General features: G+C 41.4%; 1 protein-coding gene across 4 annotated transcripts in view; it reads left to right on the top strand.

The window, feature by feature from the left end:
- agrn (agrin) overlaps positions 1-24205 on the top strand; it is a 239980-nt gene that overhangs the window by 201514 nt on the left and 14261 nt on the right. For all 4 annotated transcript variants that reach the window (XM_060894549.1, XM_060894548.1, XM_060894547.1 and 1 more), the window contains 14 exons: positions 956-1081; positions 3442-3569; positions 5284-5398; positions 7368-7487; positions 7575-7928; positions 8658-8850; positions 11220-11435; positions 12183-12412; positions 14709-14843; positions 17276-17366; positions 17514-17678; positions 19510-19621; positions 22550-22666; positions 22793-22976. In XM_060894549.1, the coding sequence (XP_060750532.1) occupies positions 956-1081; positions 3442-3569; positions 5284-5398; positions 7368-7487; positions 7575-7928; positions 8658-8850; positions 11220-11435; positions 12183-12412; positions 14709-14843; positions 17276-17366; positions 17514-17678; positions 19510-19621; positions 22550-22666; positions 22793-22976 (2286 nt within the window). The remainder of the gene's footprint in view (positions 1-955; positions 1082-3441; positions 3570-5283; positions 5399-7367; positions 7488-7574; positions 7929-8657; positions 8851-11219; positions 11436-12182; positions 12413-14708; positions 14844-17275; positions 17367-17513; positions 17679-19509; positions 19622-22549; positions 22667-22792; positions 22977-24205) is intronic.

Below are 24205 nucleotides of genomic sequence, written 5' to 3'. Positions count from 1 at the left end.
TTCAGCAACAAAAACAGACATTTTTGGATGGCCTGATGGACTGCAGCAATCTTCGACATGCAGCCTGTTGGGTAGAGAACATATGCCAGGGTCACTTAATGATGCCTTCTTGCCTCCCAGAAGTCCAATAGCCCATGCATTGTGAGGGTTGTTGTTCTCCCTCACGTTCCAGGAGCAAAGGCTCATAAATCTATAGGAAACGGTGGTGAATATAAGCCCAGGGCCGTTCTCCTGCTTCGCGCCAAATGTCATTTTCTGCCACTCGCTCTTGCGCTGTTTCTTGCTGTCTCTCACTGCCTCACTCATGCTCACAGAGTCCTTGAACATCTCCCTGCTGACAGCTTTATGGCTTGTTCGGGTGAGAGGGAGTTGTTTTTCCTCAACCCATCAGGAGCAATCTGTGCCACATACTGTAGAACCAGCAGCTGTAGCTATCAGGCTTGAGACAGACAAGTAATTATTAGTGCTCTACCATACTGGGCTATGTAAGCTGAAGAGGGGGGAAAATAAAATAAAAAAATTATACATTGACCTCTATTTAATCCTAACTAGCCTTCATACTTCCTCTGATGGTTTAACGCAGATATTGGGTGGACTACCCTTTCAGAATTTTAATATCTAGGACACTAAAATATGGCATCCGATTTTTCACATCCTATCCATCAGATTCTAATCATACCATCAAATCGCATCTTTGACAGCCTAGCCAAGGCGCTGCACAGATAACCAGCTGCAGATCTGCAGTAATGCATCTTCACTCTTTCAAAATGACCTTTATACAGCAGTTTTAGCAAGTTGTTTCAGCTCATGAAGTCAGGATTTATGAAGGACATGGGGAAACAGAATTTATGAAGGACACAGGGAAAGTATAGTTTCCTAGCAATATTCTTCTCATTACTATATAAACGCTGTTAAAAAGTTCTGTCATGGATGGACACATCATGTCTTCCTGCAGGTACCACTGTAGCAGCCACCACTCTCCCTACAGGTGAAGCACGTTCCTCCTGCGATAACACACCTTTTGGTTGCTGCCCTGATGGCAAGACCACTGCTAACACCCCTGATGGCTCTAACTGCCCATGTAAGTACCTCTGACGTAGATAATCACATCGTCTCGGCATATCACATTATTAGTCACCAGCTGATGACCACCAGAGAAGCTCTGTTTCTCTCATTCAAAGCTGGATGCAGGGTAAGATTCCAAATACGAAAGACAGGGGTAACAGTGGCAAGAAAAACTTCAGAGATTACATCTAGGAACCAGATACATAAGGTTGGGATGTGGTAGCTTAGTGGTTAAAGTGTTGAATCACTGATCAGCAACACGGTTATGAGTTCGACACCAAGCTGTCACTGCTGGGGCCCTGAGCAATGCCTTAATTACTCAGTTGTGTAAAATGAGATTAAATGTAAGTTGCTCTGGACAAGGGGTGTCTGCCAAATGGTGGAAATGTAATGGAACACATCTGATTCTCATATTCTATGCTTACTGGAGCAGTTCTTAGCAACAAATCTACAGTATACATACTGTACGGTTGCTGTTAGCTCCAAGCAGAAGTACAGCATTAGGATGAATCACTAAGGCTTAGAAGACAAGAAGACTTTCACAGGCTTAGGAAACCAACACACTATCACCCAGGACATCGGAAAGTCAAAGGCTCATATTTGCTATCGAGCCGTGTCGTGCTGTGCTGTGCTTATTGGATGAAAAGAATCTAGTTCTCTGGGGGTCACAAGCAGAGATATAAGCACATTCATGTGGCAGGAGCTCCTCTGGTATGTGAAAGGGGAGGAAAAAAGCTAAATGTTTCCACACAGCACACTTTAGCAGACAATAGATCACATCCAGACACAGCAAACACAGCACAATCTACTTTCACCATCAGCCCCATCTGTTTTATGGATATGCCCGTTGAATTACCCACAGAAGCACGCAATCAATACGTAGTATGGAGAAGGGGGCAGGTAGATGCTTTGTGTTTGTGTATATGGAGGTAGGCGGCAGGTCAAGTGTTAGCATTTCCTCTTATATCTATCAACACTGAGGTCTTTTAACTGCATGCCATGTATCAAGAACATGCCACTGAAAGCTTTAGTGAAATGAAACACAGGATAACAGCTCTCCTCAGCGTGTCAAAGCGAGGAAAACCAGTGCATGTTATCCCCAGCAGTTTGATAGCTATGTTATTAATGCCAGTCCTGTCCAGTCTGCGCTCCTGTATGAATAGAGAGGCCTGCCAGGCTGATCAGCAATGTAACGTGGTTATGATAGATGCAGTGATGTTTAAGTAATGAGATCCCACTTGTGTGGTAATGTCAAAATAGATATTGAGTTAGGTATTAGTGTACAGAGGCTGGGTAAATGAAGTTTAACTCTGCATGGAATTAAATTTACCACACCCCTGCACTTGTAATAAAACAGGACTGTCAGTGTTAATATGCAATACTCAGGAAATTAAAAATGATGACCTGAAATGGGATGTGGCAGAGAATTTAGCTTTTTAATTCAAGCCTACAGTGCAATTTCAGTCACTGCCAAGTCTGTAAGAAACTCCTGTTCTCAAATGTTACAGATTCATAATCTGGTCAGTTCATTTGCAAAACTAATTTGTTCTCCCCAAACTGCAAACCCCTCCACAACCCCCAACTCCTCCAAAAATTCCCATCAGATATCAAGACGTGGAAAAGGCTCTTATCGTGCAGTTTGAACCAGCTTCTGTCACTCACACTTCCCTGGGATTGAGAGACAATTACAGCTATCTTTCACGATAATCATAGTAGTGCTCTTCCGAGTTTGAGCCAAGCTTGAAGCATGATTGATTTGGCCAATTTGTTCAGCTGATTACGCAGTATACAGAACACTGAATCTCTCCCTGCATCCCTTCTCCTTCAATAGCAACGCTCAATTTATTTATTATTTATTTCCCTCAATGGTGTACAATGACTGGACCGCCTTTTTCACTTACCGCTGTCAGCTCTGTGCTGAAGTATAGCTTCAATAACCTTAGCAATGACCTCCATTAAGAGACTGCTTCAACAAAAGCGCTAGGGCGTTATTAAATCTCTTCCATTTAAAATCTAAACTCAGTGATGTGCATGTTGTGTGTGTAAGTCAGCATTGCTGTCTAACTAATTGTTTTCTATGCAGTCCTCCATGCCTCTTCCAAGTTCTGGGACAAGACTCGGTTTGGTAAAAAAAATCACCTCCCCAGTCCATACTGTCCACTTCCTAAACTTCCTGAACCTCTCTCACTGCAGCAAGTGTCTCACACCAACTGCAGACCCAACACACACCCCTGACTAACTACAGCAGCCTCATCACTAACCTGTAGACTGGCACTGTACCAACCACCATCGTGTAACTCAGCGGTAGGGTGAAGCTGTATATGACATGTTCAAACCCAAGCTTAGACATATGTGTTTGTCTGCTTTCCTACACAGCCACCATGCGCTTTACAGGCGTCCTGCATCTGGATCAGGTAGATGGTCAGGAGATCTTTTACACGTCAGAGTTGGATGACCCTAAGTCAGAGCTGTTTGGTGAGACAGCTCGCAGCATCGAGAGCGCTGTGAGTACCACTGTAATTGATTCAAGGAATACCGCCAGTGTTTTTTAAACTAACGTCTATCCATATTTATAGAATGAACCACGGACCAGTATTTTGACATGTCTCTTTGTAGTGAGTAGAGCTGACAAGCTGCATACTTATAACAGAAGCCTCGGGGCAGTCGGGCAGTCAATAAATATTACTAATCTGACCATAAAAGACAAATTCCAAAATACAATTATAAGATACATCCTATTTGAGCCTGAGTTAAACGTTTGAGAATCTTGAACCAAAGGTATTCTTATTTTTTTTTTTTCCAAACAAACGTCCCATTACTTTTTCTGGGATTTTGTTTGTGTGTGAAAATGTCAACAGTCTTAAACGTTACTACAAATTTTGTTTATTTCTAAAATAGCATTACCATCTCACGTTCACGTGTGTAGAACCTTCAAGCATTGAAATTGTCACAGTGGAGTTTTATAGAAATCTGATAATAGATTTAGATTTTGATCTGTAATGTGCAAGCCAGAGTTGACAGTTGCGAGGGGAAATTCCCTGAGATGAGATGAGGAAGAAGGAACCAGACTGAAAAAGGAAACTCATCCTCGATACCCATCAATCAGATGGTGTGATTATAAATCGTTATTCTTTTGCGACTATACTGTACTATACTATACTATACTGTACTATACTATACTGCACTGTACTATACTATACTGTACTATACTATACTACAGAAATCCAAACAGTAGAGTTTGAAAGCAAGTCAGAATAAAAATAAACATAAACTCATTTAGTAAAAATGATCAATGATCAGATTATTGGATCTATCATTAGCTATAGACTTCACAAGTCCTAGATAGAAGTTCTCTCAGTGATACAGTATGAACGTGTCAGTGTGATACTGGAGTATTAACCCCAGGGATGATGAGTGATTACTCTAACGTATAGTGCACATGATGCAAAACAGCAGGACCAGAACCATGGATGTGCTGCAGAGTAGCTGTGACCTACAGAGCAGCCACAGTTAAACACAGTTAATACAATTATATGATGATTTGCATCATTGCAGTAAGCAGAATGCAACTCAGTACAAAAATCTAACATATGTTAATTGAGGTTTATGTTACAATTAGGCTCTAGTGCACAATAATATCCTGACAAAGTAATGAACTGCTTGCTGGTTAAAATGACCTCCTATATCATTTATCTTCGGTTTAGATGAAAGAAAGGAAAAAAGTACTAGCTGTGTTGAAAGAATATGAGTCACAGGAAAAATCTTTATGATTGCAGCAGCAGTTCTTAGCTAAAAGTCGGCATGTTCGTAGTAGTAATCACCGTCACGATCAGGTCAGTGTGGTCCGAATGCTTGAGCTACTGTATGCGTTCCAGCCCCTGAAACACCAGAGAGTCAAATGTTTACTGACTCAAGCTTGTGATTCATGGAGATGGAAACAAGATGCTCCTACAACATTATGTGACAGAAGCTGAACAAATCTGGACGGGAGATGTTAGTAACATGACATTTACTACTGCCTACAAAATGTGTTCATGTAATTACTTTTGTGCTGCCTTTAAATGTCAGTTTGTGCACCGAGACCCAGTGCAGATTTTTTACTATTTCCCAGTGACACGCTTTCTCATCCTGGAAGAGAAATGTGCTCATGATAAGAAATAGACACCTTTTATTGATGGTGGGCATGTCTTATTTTTGTTATTTTTACTTACTCCGTAGCTTAATGAGTTGTTCCGCAAGTCTGAAGTACAGAAGGACTTCCAGAGTGTCCGAGTGAAAAATCTGGCTCCCAGCAACTCCATTATGGCTGTAATAGAGGCTCACTTTGACCCAGGTAATGTAGAATATAGCTCACTTTTCTTTTTCCAACTGTAGAAACTACAGCTATTGTCACAACCATAGTCCTTTTATGGATACATGATTCATTTTTTATTTCATTCAGTTGTATATTTAAATTGCTTTTAGGCATAAGCAGAAAGGAGCAAGTCATTTATTTATTTATTTATTTATTTATTTATTTATTTATTTATTTATGCAATATAGTCCACACCACCATGCCTTTCAGATAAAAAAAATGATAGAAAATGAGGACTGATAAAAAAAAAAAAAAAGACAAATTTTGTGGGTGTCAAATGTATGATAATGTAACATACAAGCAAGAGATCATTAACATGAAAATAAAGGGCCAGACTTACAGTATCTTTAGGGTATACATGTGGGACCATCTTCAGCAGCAGAAAGTGAGTCACACGAGTGCAAGGAGCTCCAAACAGAATTAGAGCATCAAGATAAATCATGCAGAACCGTAGAACGAGAAGAGCTGCTGCAGAAGTAGCAGAAGGACATTTTAGCGTTACTCAATCACAACAGGGACGTTACTGTATACATTATTGTGTTCAGCATCCAGCAATGATTTGCGGCCGTGTAAGCAGGAGTGATAATCAGGAGACGATGCGGCTCAATTACGGCTTCACGTTTATATAAAACGTCAGCATTTAGCTTTTGATGTTGAAATGGAGTTTTCTGGTGTGTAACTTTAGTTAAAGGTGGGATTGGGATGACAAACAAAACAAACGTGTAGCCAATGAGCAGAAAGGGGCGTGTGTTGTCAATATGCGGCGGAGAGAGTGTTCAGTGCGCATGTCTGACAGTAGCCGAAAGCGATTGAAACATTGACATGGTGAAGACCTGCCGTTACCTCTGCCTTCGGGTACTAGGTGTTGAACGTCGTCTTCTGCGTGAAACGGAGCTAAACCTTTCACGGTACAACACACAGTACTACAAAAACACATTTGTATTTCCATAGTATTACTCATTGAGTTTATATATTGATAAAAAATATCCCCTCGGTCATCTGCCCCAGCAGGTTCCGCCATAATAGTTCCATGGGTTGCGTATTATGTGTGGGGCGGAGCTAACAAAACAGGGGTGACACCCATTTGGGTTAGGGGTGTGTTTGTTTTGGTGATTTCAAATGTCAACATTGGCTTTCAACCATCGTGCACCCCAACTTTAACTTGGTGTGCACATATTTGTTCTATGGCGAGGGTGGAGTTAAGCGGCTACACAATGTTTACCCAGTGTGCGCTTCGTGGTTTTAAATTATTCCATCTGTTTCTATAGTGACTCGTTTTTTTTTTCTCCCTCCCTTAGTTTTTTTTTTTTTTAAAGCTACTCGTGTATTTGTGAAGTGCCTCTTATCACCCTTAGCTTTGTAGGCATCTCTTCTAATCAGAACACATCACAAATCAGTTAACACTCAGTGAAAAGTGTGCCTTTGGCAAAAACTACAAAACAGATAAAAACACATGTGCCTTAAAGGATATATAATTCAGCAGAGCCGAGGATGGGGTTTAATGTATATATAAAGGTATGCATTGTTAATGTTGTAGTTGGAGTGTTTAGTGTCCAGCAGTAATGTCTGTAAGGTGAATTTTTAATCATTTTGCTGGGGATCATTAATTCACACGTGCCTCTTTGTGTCATTGTGTCAAGTCCTGCGTGTCCTTTTCAATACTGGGTGGGAAAAAAAAACATCCTTCTGCATTCACCTTTTATTGGCCTCATTCAGTGTGTTTTATTCCCACACAAGAGCCTGTCATAAAGTCTACAGTTGTGGGTAACAGGGCCATCTGTGGAAGTGTTATGACAGCCCTTCATCCAACTGTCCCTGAAACGTACGCCGCTTGGAGGATGTTCACTCCCTCGAGCCTATTACATGCAAGCACTATTGCATGTCATGTATAATATTTAAAGTCCCTTTTTTTGTCCTGTTTCCCTCGGGTCATGGCCTTGTGCTGCAGACACTAGATTTACAGTAGAGGATGTAGGGGACGCACTGCTGGAACAGCTTAAGACGGCTAAAGAACACGGCATTGTAGTGAAACAACCTGAAGAGGACTACATCCGTTTCACCAATTATGGTAAGTGTTTTTTTTTTTTTTATAGTTATAGATTCGGAAATGAAAATGTTAATACACTAATACTCTCTTTCGCTGTGTCTCTATCAGGTCTTTCTGTTCTTCCTTTCTTCACCACGTCTGCAACTACTGTTGCCACTGCTACACCCACTATCGCTACCACCATCACCACTACCACCACCGGAAGCACCATGCCCCCTACCACCACCCCCATAACAACACAAAAGCCAACCAGCACCAGACGGCCATTCACCACCGGCAGAACAACCACAGCTGCCCCGATCACCAGCACCCCATCACCGCCCCCCACCACCATTTCGCCCAAAAAAGCCTCAAGGCCGTGTGATTCTCAACCCTGTGGCCACGGAGGTACCTGCGAGGACGACGGTGATGATTTCACCTGCACCTGTCCCGTTGGAAGAGGTGGAGCTGTGTGTGAGAAAGGTAAGACACCCCATCAGTCCATTTCTATAAAAAAAATCTCAGAATCGCAACATGTAGTTCATCACAGAAGCACTTAATGATGAAGAATCCTCTTCATGAAGAAAGTAGTACAAGCCTGGCACCAAAAAAAAAAAAAAAAAAGAAAAAAAAAGACAATCCTGCTGTGAAACTTAAGGATTCGGAACTCATTTCATTTTTCTCTCTCCTCCAGTTAGAATCTATCCCTCGCAGCTGCATCAGATTATAATTGACACTAATTGCTGTAATGAGCATTAGCTTGTGAAAAAAAATGCTGTGCGCTGGAAAAAAAAAATTGACGGTTTGAATGCAGCACTGATATCTCTCTGTGATCAGTCTGTCCGTTAATGAGTGATGAAGAAAGAAGACTTCATCAGCAAGCCATTCTCTCAAGACAAAGGTGCTGATGATAAATGCCAGATCAAAGAGAAACTCAGTCTCAAATGCTCAAGGTTAACTCGGAGTCCTCCCAAGAGATTACAGAGCAACTGTCATTGAAATAATTACTGTCTTAGCATCTCTTTCTTCATATTACAAATGCACACAGTATAACAAAGGAAGACTAGGTAAAGAGAAACAGCACATGAGTTGGACGTCATTAAGATTTTTTTTTTTTTACTTTATCAGCAGAGAGCAGGCCATTAAAGTCCAGGAGTCCTGCTTGAGACACTGATAACCTGGTTTATCTAACCTCTACTCTCTCTTCCTCAGTGATAAAGTATTACATCCCATCCTTCGGTGGCAAATCGTACCTGGCCTTTCCGACCATGAAAGCCTACCACACAGTGCGTATTGCCATGGAGTTCAGAGCCTCCGACACGTCAGGTATACTCCTCTACAACGGCCAGGAAGGCAAGAAGGATTTCCTCTCTTTGGCTTTGGTGGAAGGAAAAGTGGAGCTCAGGTACATCACATACAGTACATACACGTCATCTGTTTAACGGATCAGTGCGAATGAAAAAATATAAACCTGCACTAGAATAGAGCAAATCCAGGTCAGAGTAATTAATATGTAGAAGGAATATGAACAATCCTATTCATAACCAAAATTACTAAATGAGAAATTAATGGCTATCGGGGCGGAGAAATGTCGCCTACCAGAAGCGTATTATGTATCACATTCTCATTCCCAGTAGACTGGCGGACAAGCAGGTTCAGTACGCAGTTCATTGAACAAAGCGAGAAAAAGAAAGTCTACTCTGTATTGACTTTTGCAGAAGAAACTGTTTCGTTTGATATGTTTGTTTAAACCCACACAATCCAATTGCTTCGTATATTTCTCAGTGGAGCACAGCAACTCAGTGCTGCTTCGCACGTAATATTACACACACGCACATGGACACACACGCACATGGACATCGTCTGGCTCTTGGGAGGAACTACTTTTAATAGGCATATTAATTAGCTTGAACAGATAATAGACAATGGAATTGGATGAATGAAATACTGACTATTCTAGAGTACAGTCTACTAGAGCAGTGATTCCCAACCTTTTTATCACCGCGGACCGGTCAACGTTTGATAATTTTACCGCGGCCCGCTGAGGGGGGGACGTTGATTGTTTATATTTTAGATTGTTTTGATTTAATCATTTTAATTAAATTTTATTTAAACATGCTTTTAAAATAAAATACGGTTGCACCAAAAAAATGAATACCGTATAAAGTGATTTAACATTTTAACTCACTAGAACGCTAAATCAATGAGAACCCTGAGCTTGTTTCTTTGCAACGAGACGGTTTAATCTGGGGGTAATAGGAGACAATGACACCCGAAGTGTGTTGCTTATGTCCAGTTTATTCCGTTGTTTTGTTAAACATGAGAAAGTACCGGTGAACAGAGAGAAGAGCAATACACACCTTCTCTCCACCAAAGCTACAACGCCACTGCCGCTTGCAGTCGCTCAGCTCCAGATGCCACCTAAAACCGCCCCGATATTTCTCGCATGCGTGGTATTGGTGCGGCTTTAGGTGACGTCTCTCAGCTCCCGGTTAACCTCTCGTCCATAGAAAGTCGCACAAATCCGAGAGAAATACACCACTCTCTCTCACTCACTCTTTTTCTACCACTTATCCAAACTACCTCGGGTCACGGGGAGCCTGTGACACCCTGGACAGAGTGCCAACCCATCGCAGGGCACACACACACTCTCATTCACTCACGCAATCACACACTAGGGACAATTTTCCAGAGATGCCAATCAACCTACCATGCATGTCTTTGGACCGGGGAAGAAAACCGGAGTACCCGGAGGAAACCCCCGAGGCACGGGGAGAACATGCAAACTCCACACACACAAGGCGGAGGCAGGAATCGAACCCCCAACCCTGGAGGTGTGAGGCGAACGTGCTAACCACTAAGCCACCGTGCCCAGAAATACACCACAGCAAATAAAATTGAAATAATTTAATGTTCCTTGGGCGGCCCGGTACCACTGGTCCGGCGACTGGGGGTTGGGAATCACTGTACTAGAGTACAGCTGCACAAAAAACTGATATATCATTCTAATGCTAGTCATCTCATATTGAATTTATTCAATTCATCAAGTGAAGACACTAGTCAGGTGGAAATAATATCTTTATGTGGAATGAAGGGGGACGTTCCTCCAGGTACTCCGGTTTCCTCTGTTGGGCAACTGCTAAATCCTTGTGAGAATACTAATGAAGATGTATATAAACTTATTCTAGTGTTCTGTTTCGCTGGCTAATATTTCTCACAAATTATTATTATTATTATATATTTTATCCCAAAATATAACAACCAGTCCCTACAGGATTTATTTTTTTTTTCCTCAAAATTTTACAATGCGACTTGGAGAATCTTTTGTGGAAAACTATTTGAACTGGTACCAGATAAGACACATATAAACCTACACTCTGTCATAGTTTTCTCACCTTTGATGCATGTGAATAGAAGAGGCTTTGGCTGAATGTGTGTTGTGATGACATCACACGACACATCTTGACCCAAATCTGCGTTAATTCTGAAAAATTCTTCCGAATATCACAGTATTTGCTTGATTTTGTATTTAATCATGCGATTGCAAATTAAATCCTGGAGGCACTCAACATCCAGACGTCCGGATGTAATACATTATATTCTGACTGCTGGTTGTTACAGTATATTATTAACGAGGTCCTCTGAATCTTTAAGTCGTTACACTCACATTAATTGTAGCTTCTCGCATGCACAGTGTTTTGGACTGTATGTAACATGGCATGGAAATGTTGAGATTCTCTCAAAAACAATTAACAACTATGTTTCCTCTCTCAGGTTTAACACAGGCTCTGGAACCTGCTCGGTGATCAGCAGTGTCACAGTGAAACCTGGTCACTGGCATCACTTAGTGGTAATCCGTAACAGACGCAACGGTTCACTCAGTGTGGATAATGAGATGCCAGTCGAGGGCCAGAGCCCAGCAGGTACTGACGGACTCAACCTGGACACTAATCTTTTTATCGCCGGGGTTCCTGAAGAAATGATCCAAGAGTAAGACCTTGTTTGGTTTTGTTTATTTTCCACATATTAGAATGCAAAGATAATTACTCGATTAGAAAATGAACCAATGGGGAAAAAAATAAACAAAATGAAGTGCAGAGTAATGTGTTGACCGGTCAAGATTCAGAACCTCATTTCTACCGCTTATCCGAACTACCTCGGGTCATGGGGAGCCTGTGCCTATCTCAGGGCAGGATACACCCTGGACGGAGTGCCAACCCATCGCAGGGCACACACACACACTCTCATTCACTCACGCAATCACACACTACGGACAATTTTCCAGAGATGCCAATCAACCTACCATGCATGTCTTTGGACCGAGGGAGAAAACCGGAGTACCCGGAGGAAACCCCCAAGGCACGGGGAGAACATGCAAACTCCACACACACAAGGTGGAGGCGGGAATCGAACCCCGACCCTGGAGGTGTGAGGCGAACGTGCTAACCACTAAGCCACCGTGGCCCCCTAAGATTCAGAACCACCTGCCTTTAAGTAAAAAAAAAAAACAAACGAAAAATAGTTGAAAGAAATGAATCTTTGCAGCTGTTGTGGAATTACTTTTGCCGACAGATAAAAAAAAAACGTTTTCCGAGAATGCTCACCGACCTTCAATTAAAGCTGGCATTAATGTGCTGGAACTAAGTTATCATCAGTGTTTAATCACACTGTAGTGCTCTGTAGTCTTTTCTGTGTGTATAAGTATAAGGGGTTTTTTTTTTTCTATTCCTTTTTTAGCGTGAAAGAGAGAACCTCAGTCACTACCGGTTTGATCGGCTGTATCCGCCTCCTGGATGTCAACAACATGGTGTACAACCTTCAGGAGAACGGGGGCAACGTTCTGTACGGCACCGGCGTCGGTGAATGCGGTAACAACCCGTGTCTGCCCAACCCCTGCAAAAACAGAGGCTCATGTCAGGTCAAAGAGGCTGAGATGTTCCACTGCAAGTGTGTTAATGGCTTCTCAGGTGAGTTTCGCATCACCGGCTATTTTTCATTGTTATCTTGTTTTCCATCAACGCATAGCTCTGACTCATCCACTATTCTGAATAAGGTCTCTGCGATGAGTAACTGAGTCTGTTTCGGGTTACATCTGGATTGTTATCTTGAATCCCAGAAGTGCTCTTTCATACGGATGAAGGATGAAGCATGACAGAAGGACGCACATGTGGAATCAGCCAGGATGCTTTAAGATTGATGATTGATGATTGTTTACGTTTCTTCTTTAAAGGGCACACGTAGGAAGAAGAACCCTAAGGGAAAAGATGACCGGCTGCTCACAACGGTCTGCATAGGCAGGAGTAGTTTATTTCTAATAGCCTTTGATGAGTTTATAGTCCAAACATTAGCATTAATAAACTAAATCCGAGGATAAAATGACATCTCAATTATATGTCCCTGAAGCAATTCCGTTGTGATTATTAGAGTGTTTAATGTGTGTTTGCTTTCCGGGTTTGTCTTTGCCTTCGCTTTACAGAAACCCAGAGTAGGTAATTGGGCTGTTGGTGAGCATTGCTTCTTTGGCGTTTGAAAGCTTACAGAGCTGTTACTGCTGTTCCCTGACCTTTGCCCTTGTGTGCTCTCAGAATGGTTACGGTCCACTAGTTCACAGCTAATAAGGGCCATGAAGAAAATGCAGCAGAGAAAAATAGCAGATAGCAAGGCACACACACACCTCTCGGTGATCTACGACCTTAACCGTGATAACAGCCACCAAGCACACACTACATTATTGTCTTTGTTAACATCGAGGGCATTTTTTTTACCCCCAGCCCTCCCCTCATCTCACAGCTTCTCCGGTATCAAGACATATTGGCTGCAGTAAATTGTTATGTTGTTCTGCTCACCAAATTTATTGAACGACGAGCGTCAGTAATTCAGATCAATATCGTACACTTGGTTTCTGTGCCATACGATTGCGGAGGTAAGGCTGAGGTGAAGAGAAATAAAAGCCCCTTTGAAGTAAGGGGATATAGAAAAGAAAGTGGCCAGGGGGATAAATACGGGGGCTAAACTTTCATGTTTTAAAGAGCAGGGGCGTGAGATGAAGGGATTTTTGCTCATGATTGAGCTTGCTGCCAGAAGGAGTTTTCATTCCAGCATGACTGCTGCCCACAGCATGCTCTTCTCCCACCTAGAAAAAAAAACTGTTGGTAGAAATAGGCTGATGAGTTGCCGACATGGGCCAGATCCACCAACCAGGAGCCATTTTCATTTCTCCAGCCAAGAAAAGTGAATGAGTGGGTTTTGGTGATGCAGAGCTTAATCTGGAATAGTAATATTTCTAAATCCTATTAGAAAATGACCTCTATTACTGTGTAAATCCTCGTCCCTGCTCCAAAAAGCCAGCAATAGGATTTTGTCAGGAGCACAAGGCTAGATGAGAAAGTAACCCTCTCTCTCTCTCTCTCTCTCTCTCTCTCTCTCTCTCCCTTTCTCTCTGTGTATGTGGTAGCCTAGTGGTTAAGCGCTCTCTTAGAGAAAGTAAATCTCTCTCTCTCTCTCTCTCTCTCTCTCTCTGTCTCTCTCTCTCTCCCTTTCTCTCTGTGTATGTGGTAGCCTAGTGGTTAAGCGCTCTCTTAGAGAAAGTAAATCTCTCTCTCTCTCTCTCTCTCTCTCTCTCTCTCTCTCTCTCTCTCTCTCTCTCTCTCTCTCCCTTTCTCTCTGTGTATGTGGTAGCCTAGTGGTTAAGCGCTCTCTTAGAGAAAGTAAATCTCTCTCTCTCTCTCTCTCTCTCTCTCTCTCTCTCTCTCTCTCTCTCTCTCCCTTTCTCTCTGTGTATGTGGTAGCCTAGTGGTTAAGCGCTCTCTTAGAGAAAGTAAATCTCTCGCTCTCTCTGTCTCTCTCTCTCTCTCTCTCTCTCTCTCTCTCTCTCTCTCTCTCTCTCTCTCTCTCTCTCTCTCTCTCCCTTTCTCTCTGTGTATGTGGTAGCCTAGTGGTTAAGCGCTCTCTTAGAGAAAGTAAATCTCTCTCTCTCTCTCTCTCTCTCTCTCTCTCTCTCTCTCTCTCTCTTTCTCTCTGTGTATGTGGTAGCCTAGTGGTTAAGCGCTCTCTTAGAGAAAGTAAATCTCTCTCTCTCTCTCTCTCTCTCTCTCTCTCTCCCTTTCTCTCTGTGTATGTGGTAGCCTAGTGCTTAAGCGCTCTCTTAGAGAAAGTAAATCTCTCTCTCTCTCTCTCTCTCTCTCTCTCTCTCTCTCTCTCTCTCTCTCTCTCTCTCCCTTTCTCTCTTAATCTTTTTTTTCTTTTATGGATTTTTCTCTACAGGTCCAACTTGTGCTGATTCGCACAACCCATGTGAGCCGAGCCCATGCCACCCCTCTGCTCAGTGCCACATTCTTCCAGAAGGAGGCTACAAATGCGAGTGCCCCATGGGCCGTGAGGGCAAGCACTGCAGAAAACGTACGAAGCTGCTTTTCTTCACAAAACCTTCACATTGATTTCATTATTGACAAAACCTGTATTGTGTTTTTTGGGGAAAATGCAGCTACAGTTTAAGGTTGCCTCTCTGACGGCGGCCAGAGCGAAAGCAGGCTTTATGTAGTCACTGTGTAGAGCCACACACACACACATACCGTACAGTACATACACACACACGCCATGCATTTCTGAGACAATAGTTTTAGTAGTTTGTGTCAATCAGAGCGCTCAGATTATTTCAGGGGTAAATGAAGGATGTCTGATCTATAAAACACCACCCACCCACACACACACTAGTCATTTAACACAGAGTATCCCTTTGACCAGGCAAGTCTTCATTAGCAAGTGATTAAAATAAATTGAGGCGAACCAAAATCAATGAGTTGAGCGCACCCATCACATAAAGTGCACTCATTTTTATCAGTTAAATCAATAAGATGAGTAATTGTATCAGTCAGACGTGCATCGTGATTAATGGCAATTCAGTCAGGCAAAGCGTCTGGGGAGAAAAACGTGCAGTAGGATAAGGGACTGTTGAGTGCAGGAGTGAGTGAGTACTATAGGTTAGACAGACGGAGAGACAGAAAGTCTCTGTAGACTGTCTGTAATAAGCATGCGAGTGTCTCCTGTGGGAATGCATGCTGCAGAATGATGATGATGAGATTCGATGCAACCTGAGCCAGTGTTCTGAGTTCACAATCACAGTTGTTTGCCATAAACACCAGTCCAGACTGCCTCAGGCGGTTTTTGAAGCTTTTCACACATGCGTTAGTACACTACGGTGTATGGGGTAGTTTAGCGATAGCGATGCCTGTGAGGCATAAAAGATTACGTCGTACAGTACATATCGCTGCTATGAGCTCCGCCACATGTAAGAATATACTGCATATGAATATATTAAATCAAGTAAATATGAATATATTAAATATGAGGTTTATATTTAAATGCAGCTTTTGTTCTGAGAGTTGTGACTTAATATGACTTGATTGCAATTTTTGATCCTGCAACTTAATATCATTCCAATAGGGATTTTTTTTTTTATATTTGATTGTGAATTCTTTTTAACTCAGCTGCAGTTTTACACATTTATATCACTCAGTTCTGATTTAGTGCTTCGTTTTCCAAAAATTCATCTACATCAAGCCCCAGCAGTGTGTAAAGAAGGAATATAATCTCCCTGAAGTTTTTTTTTAATCAGCAGTAACTGTCCTTTCTGGGAAAAGGTGTTAGCCTGAATAGGATAACATGCTTGTTGTGTTGCTGTGGCTTAGTTAAGCACACGCACATAATCAGCAGAATGAGAAAAAAGCTACAGATTCACAAATTGTGAGAAATTTCAAGAAACGAGAGAAGCAGAAATGAGCTTTCATAAGATATGTGGCTTAATGAGGAAAAAATCAAGTTTCTAAATCCATTTCTAGCTTCGCAGTTTACATTGTTTGTTTTTATAAACCAGCGCTTTCAGGTTTTTTTTTCTCTCAGAGTTTAGAGTCCTAGAATTCTATTCATTCAGCAAAGAGTTTGTGCGTGTTGTCAACTTGTGTGATGTGTAAACAACAATATAAAACACCACATACTGTGTCTGTCTGAAATATTACCATTATATAAGATGAACCCAAATGCACTAGGGTTTGAAAGTGAATCTGAAACCAGATGAACACTGCAGACCTTTGGGTACAATCACACTCGGATTCAGACCACAGGAAACTGATCCAGTGTGAAAACCATCTTAATGACCCTTAAACCTAGATTTCAGGAGCAGACAAGCTGTATGGGGCTCGGCCCAACGGACGGAACCTCACTGCGTTTAGTTCGCCCCTCGTTCACCTTTCTCTAAACCCCTGTTGCTGATTCTTTTATAAAAGGCTTCAACTTTACTCTTGCTTGTAGGTTCAAAAGGGCTTTTGTGCTTCTGGGTACACGAGTCAGCAACTGTTTTAAACAATACCTAATTGGCGTTTTTTAATCTTTGCATTTCATCCTCCCACCTAAAACAATTCTCGTTGTAATCCAATACAATTAGCAGTGAAAGGCTTTAATGTGCTGTATGCACATTGAGTCTGCTCTAATGTGGAGCGCTACGCTTATGCATGTGTGTACTTGTGTGTACTTGTGTGTGTGTGTGTGTGTGGGGGGGGGGGGGGTATGTGGTAGCCTATTGGTTAAGGTGTTGGGCTACCAATTGGAAGGTTGTGAGTTTGATTTCTACGTCCAGCAAGCACTGCTGGGCCCCTGAGCAAGGCCCTTAACCCTCAATTGCTCAGTTGTATAAAAAAAAAAAATAAATCGCTCTGGATAAGGGTGTGTGTTAAATGCTGTAAATGTGTGTATGCGTGTAAATGCCAGATTGCTAAAACCATGTTAACATGATCTACTATCTGCCGCTAAAACACAGTGTGTGTCTTCTTTTACAGTATCAGAAAAGAAGGGCGCCTACATTCCCTACTTCAGTGGCGACTCCTACCTGGAGCTGAAGGGCCTCCATTTATACGGTCACGATCTGAGGTAATTGTTGTGTACCATCACTGCATATTTACACCCGCTTTAGACTAACAGCCGTCTGTCACTTTAGGATTACAGCAATACTATTAGTCATGATGTACATTAGCTTAATGGAATCTCTAATGGGATAATTGTATGATTTATTGACAGGCAAAAGGTCAGCATGACTGTGGTCCTGCTGGCTAATGACTCAAACGGCATGATCTTCTATAACGGCCAGAAGACGGATAGAAAGGGTGATTTCATCTCTCTTGCACTGAATGATGGCATCCTAGAGTTTCGATACGATCTGGGCAAAGGGCCAGCTGTCATTAGGTAAGCGGTGCCAGCTTTCTCACTCAGGAGCTTTCAGTGCTTATCATCTGAGTTTTATATGCAGTGAGTGATTCCTCTTCTTGTATTTGTGACATAACATTGCTTAGAGCCATGTAAGAAATAAAACACGACAGTGGGTGCTGTCATAGGAAAATTAACCAACAGCAGATTTTTGTTATCCTCCAGCCAGAAGTTGATATTTATCCTATAACAGCTGAATACCATGATACCACAGAAATTTGCCAATGAATACAGTTATGAATGTATTAATGAATGACACATTATGCTGTTTATGCATTTAGTTTATTTTCATGTTGGATTGTCCGTTAGGCAGACTAACTTCTTGTTATCACATACATTAGGAACTGTCGTCCATCATTATTTTACCAAACTCTCAAAGTTAATTACAGCAAGAAAAAATAAAAATTGACAACTTGCCCTTGGCAAAAAAAAAAATCCTAACGGATCCAAGATAAGCTTATACAAAATAAGAATTTCTATAATTTTTACAACCATTCTTATAGAATTCCTGTAGGAATTGTCTTATGTGATGAGATATAAAGATCCATAAATATTCTAATGGGATTTATCTGGCCTTCTATTCAAGTCTATGTGAGAATTCAGTGTGATTTTTTTTTAAGAACCATAAACTTTTCTACAGGAATTTTTCTGTAACTTAAATATGATCTCAAACTATTATTATTTGCCCGGAAAAACCACATATTTAATTGTCAGTACAAAATATGTAGGCTTGACATTAAAAATGTTCAATCGGACTATTGAATTTTTAAATGATAAGAATTGTTGATTAACGGTTAAGGTTATTAGTAATTGGATATAATATAATTATATATTAGTATGATATAGTAATTCATTTTTTTTTAAATAAATAATAAAAAAAGAACCCCAAAGAACCAACTGTACCTGCCCAAGAACAAAACATTATTTCCAGTAAGACTCTAAACATATAAGATTCTGCAGGACAAACAGATAAGAGCCTACAGGACAGACAGCTTCTTTTTTGACAAGAGTTTCATGTCACAATTCCTCTATCCTCTACAAAGACCTCAATATCTTCTTCCAGAAAGCTTTGACATATCAGCAATTATAGATGTTTATTCATTAAACAACAACACGTTTGTTAATCCATTAATAAATAGCCTTCGAGTTTGTAGATTGTCCACCATACAATCCGCAGGTTCCTCTAAATTAGTCTTTACCATAGCAACAATTTGTATTAGAACAAACAATTAATATCATTAATACTGTATAAAGGGGGGCACGGTGGCTTAGAGGTTAGCACGTTCGCCTCACGCCTCCAGGGTCGGGGTTCGATTCCCGCCTCAGCCTTGTGTGTGTGGAGTTTGCATGTTCTCCCCGTGCCTCGGGGGTTTCCTCCGGGTACTCCGGTTTCCTCCCCCAGTCCAAAGACATACATGGTAGGTTGATTGGCATCTCTGGAAAATTGTCCGTAGTGTGTGAGTGCGTGAGTGAATGAGAGTGTGTGTGTGCCCTGCGATGGGTTGGCACTCCGTCCAGGGTGTATCCTGCCTTGATGCCCAATGACGCCTGAGATAGGCACAGGCTCCCCGTGACCCGAGGTAGTTCGGATAAGCGGTAGAAGATGAATGAATGAATACTGTATAAACCCATGATCTGAATTACAAGCCGGGACTCCTGTCAGTGTAGCTACAGTATTGTAGAAAACACCTTATATACAGTAAGTCAACACCTTCTGACCAATCTGATTTGAGATTTTAGCAGCGCTGTGGTGTGGTGTGGGTGTAATTAGTGCAATAACTGATGCATTTACGTATGTGTGTGACAACAGGAGCAAAGAGAAGCTGAAGCTGAACGTGTGGACCACAGTAAACCTGGAGCGAGCAAACCGTAAAGGAGAAATCACTATCAATGGCAGAGACTCAGTCAGAGGAGAGGCTCCGGTAAGACCATACTAATGACACCATGCTAATAACCCAATGCTAAGCTTTGCCTGTGTTGATGCAGCGAGAGCAGCCTTGGCCCCAAATTACCACCGAGCTGCACTTACAGTATTCAGCACCTTTCCAATCTTTAACATTAATGTGGGTAAATCTGGGGCCAATTTACTCTCCTGGTTCTGTTATTAATAATAGTTGTAAGCCACGCGACGCATGTGTATGAAGCTTTACAAGTGTTCCTGTCGTGGCTCGTGTGTCTTTTTTACATGTCTAAATTACACAAATATTCTTACTGCATTGCTGCACCTTCTGCACACAATTGTGCACCCACTCACGTTCGTCCACACAAACCACATCCTGAGTTTTTGTAGGGTTTTTGTTCCTTTTGTCTTGGGGTTTGTTTTTTTTTTTGCTCTGAAATTTCAAAGCAAAACAGAGAGCCATATCAAATAAATACAGCATAATGTTTTGAGAAAATTTGTCAATTTCTCCAAATAATAACATTCAGAGAACCGGACAACTTATGATTAGATCCATATCCTCGTGTTTAGAGCGATATGTGTCTTTTTTATTGCGTGTCCTACATTTTTGTAATGGTTCACGCTTACTGCTGCAGAGCCAGGAAATCTTATTAAAGGAAGAGGATGAAGAAAAAAAAAATGGGGCAAAAAGAGCAGAAGGGGCTTGTTATGAAAGGCAGACCCCAGGAGAAATATTTTGCTTTGCCAGCTCCGCTAAAAGAGCTCTAACTACACCATGGTGTCACGAAGCAAATATAAACAGTGTGTGGGTGCACTGGTGCAAAACACTCTGAATTTTTTATATTCTCCCAGACACATTTTTTTTTAAACTTAATGCTCCTTTTGAAGCCCTTTCGTTTGCTTCCCATGCCTGATGTCTGATGCTTGCATGGAGTTCTATTAGTACTGACATTCTGTTTCTTCTTCTCTGGTAACAGTATGTTTTCTTCCTTCCCTCCCCTTGTGTTGTTGTTTTCGTGTGCTGTCTGGATATCAGAAATCACGCAAGGTAATGACTAAAGTCTGGTCACCCACTCGAACATCCTCATGCTCTTCGGCAGCCCCATCAAGTAGCTCGTTGCTCATCTCAGGTCCATTCTCCATTTGACAATAGCAGACTGAGGAACTAAGCGATGAGAGAGCTCTGCTTTCACACCATTCCATATGCTAGAGAGAATGAGAACGAGAGAGAGAGAGAGAGAGAGAGAGAGAGAGAGAGAGAGAGAGAGAGAGAGCAGTTGAAAACTCGATTTGGCTCTGAGATCAAGCCAGCTGGTATGAAGGCGGTGAGAAACAGTGTTATCATTTGACCACCATTATTTCAAGCCTTCCTACAACAATGAAACGTCTTCATTAGTTTTGCGTGGGAGGGCCATTAAACAGTCGCACAGTGCAGGCAGACAGTTAAATAGCAGAGGAGGAGGAAGGGGGTTGAGAGAGGAAGCTAGGAAGAGAGATTGAGAGAGATGGAAGCTGTGTAGTTGAAAGACAAAGTTTGTTCTTTGTTCTATGGGTTTTTTTTTCCCCCCTCAGAGAAAATTCCCTGTAACAGCCTCAGTCAGAGAGTCAACACATTCCAGCAGAGACACACAGAGAAAGAGACAGGGATTCATGGAGAAAGTGAACGCATCTTCTCCAAACTCTAGAACAAAGCTTGTCAATTAGTGGACCGTCCTCATGACGTGGTTCTGTTGGGGTGTACAGGGTGTCCCAAAAGTCCCTATGCAAACTTTATTATTAACAAAATGCACTATACATGATTAACATTTCTTTGTAGACACACAGTCATCTCTTCCAATTTTGAGTAAATTGACATTACACAACAAAAAAGGACACTACAAAAACATTTCTGTTCGGAGCTGGCAGTTAGTGATAACAGTCATAGTGCCACTACAAGTGATAACATTCATAGTGCCACTACGAAACAATTTTCAGATTTTTAACCACAAACTGATCACTCCTTGGTTACTGATGCTATTAATGGTAGCTATTGAGAACTGTGTTCACCATTCTTTATTAACTGCAAGGAATTTAATGTAACTGGATTGTCACCAGGTTTCAGTTGAATACTCTTGCTCTAGGTACGAATGCATGGCAGAATATGTGCCAGGGTTTCTCACTAAAACCCAGATTAGTCCACATCGAACTCAGCTGCGCTCCAACAGCACTGGCTATGCTAACTGGTCCCATTCTTCAGATTGGCCGGGTCTTCAGGTCCGCTGCCAAGCCTTTTCAAGCCTCAGCTCATTCTTATGCTCGGATAAATGCTGGAATGGGCACTGCAAACTGGCAGTTCATTTGGACCTGCCTTCATTTTTTTTTCCACCGCAATTAACTTTTGTTTTATCCTGAAGCAATAATTGCCCTACATAAAATGTAAAAAAAAAAACCTTTAATACTGTACATATGTAGTCTCTTGGAACAAAAAATATCCCAGTGTAACTGGAGCAATGCTCATGCTAGTTGAAAAATGATTTCACGGTCTTTCTTGGCGTGAACAGGGCCCTCATTAAGGTTGACAGTATTCAATTTCAAAGAAATAATCATGCATCCATTCTACTCATTAAAACACCATCCATATCTGTCATTTCCATTTCAGTCACTCCGATTCTCTTTGTGTCTCTTCTTCTCCGTTTTCCCTCCCCTTCTTGTACGTAGAGTCTGAATAATTTGCTATTGAGCTGTACTAAAATCAGTTATGCTTCTCATAGATGTGGTTAAGGATCAGATATGAGCTGAATGAATAAATTGTTTACAACAAACCATCAGGTTCTGTTGACGCTGTGATCGGCACAGCTAAGATAAAATCAAATAAAATACGTTATGACATATTAGAAATAGATAAGACGAGATATGCTGTAGCAATAGCGTCAGCGCTACACGTTTTCATCCTGCTTCATTCAATCTACAGAACCAGCACACAGATCTCAACCTGAAGGAATCCCTTTATGTGGGTGGAGCACCAGATTTTAGTAAGCTTGCCAGAGCGGCATCAATTAAAGCTGGATTTAAAGGAGCCATTCAGAAGGTAATAAACGGTTCTATCAGCATTACTCCTTGTTTATAAATATTACCACTATTATTATTATTATTGATTTCACACTACTTTTTGTAACAGTGCTGTGGTTTATCGACCTGTGTTGTTTGGCTTCAGATTACTTTGATGGGCACGTCGATCCTAAAGGCCGATAACGCTCTTCAATCCATGGATGTGTCCATGTACACACACCACCCTTGTTCCCGAGATGTGTGCGAGAACGGCGGCGAGTGCAACCCACTGCTTGAGAGCTACGAGTGTGTGTGTCCGTTTGGCTTTACGGGACCACAGTGCCAGCACAGTAAGTACAATTGTCTACTTTTACCTTCTCCTAATCCTCCATCCTGCAAATCCACTTTCTAATACAGAATCCATGCTGCTTTTCTAGAGATAAGCTTTGCTTAAATATGGCTGTCAGTTAGCTTTCTGAGCAGTTAGAGCTGGAGAGAGGAGTGTTGAAGTCCAAATTAAAATATCGTCGTTTTGAGATGAGGTCAATAATAATAAATATAAAAAGTGTGAATCCCTATAAGTGATATAATTTGTTATTACTAGTATGAACTGCACAGATAGCTAATTGATAACAAAACAGATTTTTTTTGGATCGTAAAATTGCTCACCTGCCTCCCCAGAGCTGAATGTTAACTTTCAATTAAATTGAATTATAAACTAAGCATGGAAAATCCATTAGGGACTTGGGATTATATCTGTAAATCATGATGCTAATCTTGAGACTGCAATTATTGTGAACATTTTTATCTGATTTGAGAGGCTTGAGCTAGACATGACTTGCACCGGTGGCCTTTAAAATCTGTGGTTCTTTCTTCTCCAGTCGTCTCTTCTTCCTGCTTGATTACATAAAGAATAAAACATGACAGAGCGTTCTGGTTTCCTAACGTCAGGGTGGTATCACCTCACACCACCCCAAATTTGATTCTTTTCCTATAACCACATGTCATAAAGTGTTTTCTTACTATCTCTTACCCCACAGCTGTATGGTAATGATTGCTGTCTTTATTTAAGAATGACACATCATACATTCTAGCCGTTAATAATTACATTTAATGTTGTGGAAGCCCGTTCCTGTAATCACCTACGCTACAGTGGCTATAAAAATGCCGTTTTATACTCAGAAATGCTTAAGGAACATTACAGCCTTACCTCTGTTAAAAACACAGACACTAGAGAGCTCTTCCAGGAAATGTTAATTAAACATCTCAGTGTTTCTCTATGTAAACAATCACACTTTTTAAAAAGATAAGAGCATGTTCATTTTTTTTAAACAATGACATATTAGAACAAGTACAGTACAATAATATACCCAGTCAGAGCCATGCTGCTATAGGAAATTAATCAGCACCTTTAGGCCTATTACAGTGGCTTCAGTGTGCATTGGTGTACTGTATAAAGAATATTGACCCTTTTCCCTATCATTACCTGCACTGGCAAATACATTAAAGCTAATGCCTGACATATTTTATGTGACTTTATGGCATATGGTGGACGTTTTAGGTTTTACAAACATCATGT

The sequence above is a fragment of the Tachysurus vachellii genome, chromosome 19 (genome assembly GCF_030014155.1).
Source record: "Tachysurus vachellii isolate PV-2020 chromosome 19, HZAU_Pvac_v1, whole genome shotgun sequence".
NCBI classification, from domain to species: domain Eukaryota; kingdom Metazoa; phylum Chordata; class Actinopteri; order Siluriformes; family Bagridae; genus Tachysurus; species Tachysurus vachellii.
Note: the sequence above shows the minus strand (reverse complement) of the source record. Positions and strands in the feature narration are given on the sequence as shown.